Source organism: Octodon degus, unplaced genomic scaffold, assembly GCF_000260255.1.
Source record: "Octodon degus isolate 3935 unplaced genomic scaffold, OctDeg1.0 scaffold00131, whole genome shotgun sequence".
Classification (NCBI taxonomy): domain Eukaryota; kingdom Metazoa; phylum Chordata; class Mammalia; order Rodentia; family Octodontidae; genus Octodon; species Octodon degus.
Window position 1 is genome coordinate 7,635,430 of NW_004524707.1, and position 3,605 is coordinate 7,639,034.

Genomic DNA, 3,605 nt, shown 5'->3' on the forward strand with positions numbered 1-3,605 from the left:
TTCTTTTTTTTTTTTTTGTACTGGGAATTGAACTCCAGACCTCAGACTTGCCAGCCAAGCACTATGCTGCTGAGCAATATCCATGGCTAAATGACCATTTTCTGTATAGGAGGCACTGTTATTTAATCTCATTTAATCTTTGCAGTAGTCCCATTAGGTAGCTGTTCTAACTTTGTAGATGAAGAAACTGAAGTTCAGTGATTAAGAAACTTACTTAAATGTTGCATAGCTAGCAGCTGATAGTATAGGAATTTGAATGTGTTTATGTGTGTGTGTATATATAGAGAGAGAGAAAGAGAAAGGAGACTGATTCTGGCACTCATACTTTTAAACATTATGCTAATTTTAGGTAAAAATCCATAGAGTTTAAATGAGAGTCCTTAAAAGGAATGCATTTGATTTTTAGATGACTGTATATAAAAAATAGCAAATAAAGGGGCCGGGGAGATGGCTCAGTAGAATAAGCACTTCCCTGGCAAGCTCAAGGGCCTGAGTTCAATCCCCGGTTCCATTAAAAAAGCAAACATGAAAAGTTGAAGCACTAAGAAAAAGAATAAACGAATAGATAGATAGATAGATAGATAGATAGATTCATCAATTAACCTTTTGCTTAATTTACTTTCTGTCCTTTAAAAGAAAAAAAAAAAAAGCAGGGCTGGGAGATGGCTCAGTAGAATAAACACTTCCCTGGCAAGCGCAAGGGCCTGAGTTTAATCCCCGGTTCCAAAAAAAAAAAAAAAAAAAAAGTAAGGGCCAGCCAGATGGCTCAGCAGACTAAAGCACCTGCTTAGGCAGATGCAGGGACTGGGGTTCAATCCCTGGCATGCTGTGCTGGCCCCACCCCCGGGGCACACTGAGACAGTGATTGAGACCAGGCGTGGTAGTATGCATCTGTAATCCCTGCACTTGGGAGGCCGAAAACCGGAGGATCACTATAAGTCCAATCTGTGTAGCAAGACCCTGTAGACCCTGTACTAAATACATAAAAAATAAAGTAAATGCCAGGCATCATGACACTTGGAAGAATAATCTGCAAGCATTGTCATATAAAGAATGCTAACATTAGTGTACAGTAAACGACCTTCAACTTGTTTTGGATATGTCAGATCATTAGACCATTGAAATTGCATTGTTGGGGCTGGTGAGATGGCTCAGTGGTCTAAAGCACCTATTTGGAACAGGCTTGGCAAAGCACAGGGACCGCGGTTCAATCCCCCAGCACCACGTGCCAGCCCGCCCCGCCCCCTGGTGGGCTGAGCTGGCCACACACACACACACACAAATAAAATTTAAAAAAAAAAAAGAAAAGAAAAGAAAAAAAGAAAGAAATTGCATTGTGAACACAAAGTAAAATCTTATCAAAATCTGATTTTTTTTTTCTTCTCAGAAATCATATTCCATGCCCATTGGCATTGAGTTTCAGCGGAGATATGCAACAATTGTTCTAGAGCTTGAACAGCTGAATAAGGACCTAAACAAAGTTTTGCATAAAGTTCAACAGTACTGTTATGAGGTAGGTGATTTATATGAATTTCCTTATATTCATAATGTATCCCACAGTGGTCTCATGCTAGCAATAATTCTCTTGCCTCTACTTCCTGAGTGCTGGGATTATAGGCATGTACCACTATGCTATTTTGGGTGGGTGGGGTTGTTTGTTTTTTGAGACAGGCTCTCTGTGTAGTTCGGGATGGCCTTGAACTCACTGTGTAACCCAAGATGTCCTCAAACTCAAGGCAAATTACCTGTCTCAGCCTCCTGAATGCTGGGATTACGAGCTTGTGCCACCATGCCCAACCATACACTATTCCTTTTTAAATTTGAAACTTATTGTTTCACATTTTAGAAAATCTAAAGTAATCAGTCTCTTTTTTTAATTATTTGTGATACCAGGAATCAAACTCAGGACCTTATGCTAGCCAGGCAGGCATTCCAATATCTTTATAAGAACTTTTTACATAACTCTAAATTCTCCATGCATTGGTGTTAAAGAACACCTTATCCACAGTAAGCTATCAATTTGTAATTGCCAAATTAAAAATTATATAGCGCTCCATAGACACTTTTAAAAAATCTAAAATAATTCTTTTTTTTTTTTTCCCCCAAGCTGGGGATTGAACTCAGGCCCTTGCGCTCGCCAGGAAAGCACTTATTAGAATAATTCTTAATTTTACTATTCCATTGACAATATTTTGTTGCAGTTTCTTTTTAACATGTATTTAAAAGCATGTTTTGCTTTTTCTCAAAGTTATGATCATACTGTGTATATAATTTTTTCTTCTTAAACTACATTAGATCTGTGAATTCTTAAATTTCAGATACATAGATCACAATGATTTGTGATTTGTCATTTATATATGATTATATTCTTTCCTTTTTTTTTTTTTTTTTTGGAGACAGGTCTTGCTATGTGTATCATAGGAGGCCATTGAACCTGCTGTACTACCAAAACTAGCCTCAAAATCACAATGCTCTTCTTTCTGCTGCAGCTTACATGTGATTATAGTTCTTACAGTGATTCAACAGATTTCTTTTTTTTTTTTTTTTTTTTTTTTTGGTGGAACCGGGGATTGAACTCAGGCCTTTGTGCTTGCCAGGCAAGCACTTATTCTACTGAGCTATCTCCCTGGCCCCAATTCAACAGATTTCACCAAAGTTTGGGTGGTTGTTTTTTTTTTCCAAAGGATTTGGCAGTAATTTTTTTCTATTTCCAGCCTTCTAAAGTAGACACAGATTTGCTTACAAGGAAATAAATTTTTTATAAAAACACACAAAAGTTGAACATGAGATTAAATCTAGCAGTCCAGAATAATGAAGGATAAAAGATACTGAGTTAGGTGCCTTTGTAAGAAAACAGACCACCCCAAAAGATGACCTGCAGTCCTTACAATGGAAAAGCAATAGCTGTTTAGTATACTGACTTACAGTGGATTTTCTAATTGTATCTTGGTTTTTATTTATTACTTAACAATTTATGTAGTTAACTGTTCTTTATGAAAATCTGTTATATGTACTAATCTTGTGTTTTTCCTTGTTATACTTTTGTTTTGGGGGTACTGGGGATTGAATTTAGGACCCTGTGCTTGCCAGGCAGTTGCTTATGCCACTGAGCTATCAGCCCAGCGCTCTATATGGACATTCTGCATCCATCTAAATTAAACAGGGGGTCAGGGAGATGGCTCAGTAGAATAAGCGCTTCCCTGGCAAGCGTAAGGGCCTGAGTTCAATCCCTGATTCTGCCAAAAAAAATTAATTAATTAATTAATTAATTAAACATATTCTTCAATTAGTGTAATTAGAAGACCAAAATATTTCTTTTAGGCAACCCCTTAATGTAGTAATTTTAATATCATTGTTACATTCCTTGAAATATAATAGTTTAACTGAGTTGAGGTCACTTTTAAGTACTATATACACCATGACTGATATATTAAAATTATGCTATTTACATCCTAATATCAAAAAAACCCAAGAAACTTTCTACTAGGTCTACTATCTATTAAAGTTCTTTCAGGGGGGCTGGAGAGATGGCTCAGTGGTCTAAAGCACCTACTTGAAACAAGCTTGGCAAAGCACAGGGACCGCGGTTCGATCCCCAGCACCAC

The 3,605-nt window shown here is 37.2% G+C and overlaps 1 protein-coding gene across 1 annotated transcript in view; it reads left to right on the forward strand.

The window, feature by feature from the left end:
- Lin9 (lin-9 DREAM MuvB core complex component) overlaps window positions 1-3,605 on the forward strand; it is a 77,850-nt gene that overhangs the window by 70,097 nt on the left and 4,148 nt on the right. Inside the window, exon 12 of the mRNA XM_004641173.2 lies at window positions 1,388-1,513. Coding sequence (XP_004641230.1) covers window positions 1,388-1,513 — 126 coding nt within the window. The remainder of the gene's footprint in view (window positions 1-1,387; window positions 1,514-3,605) is intronic.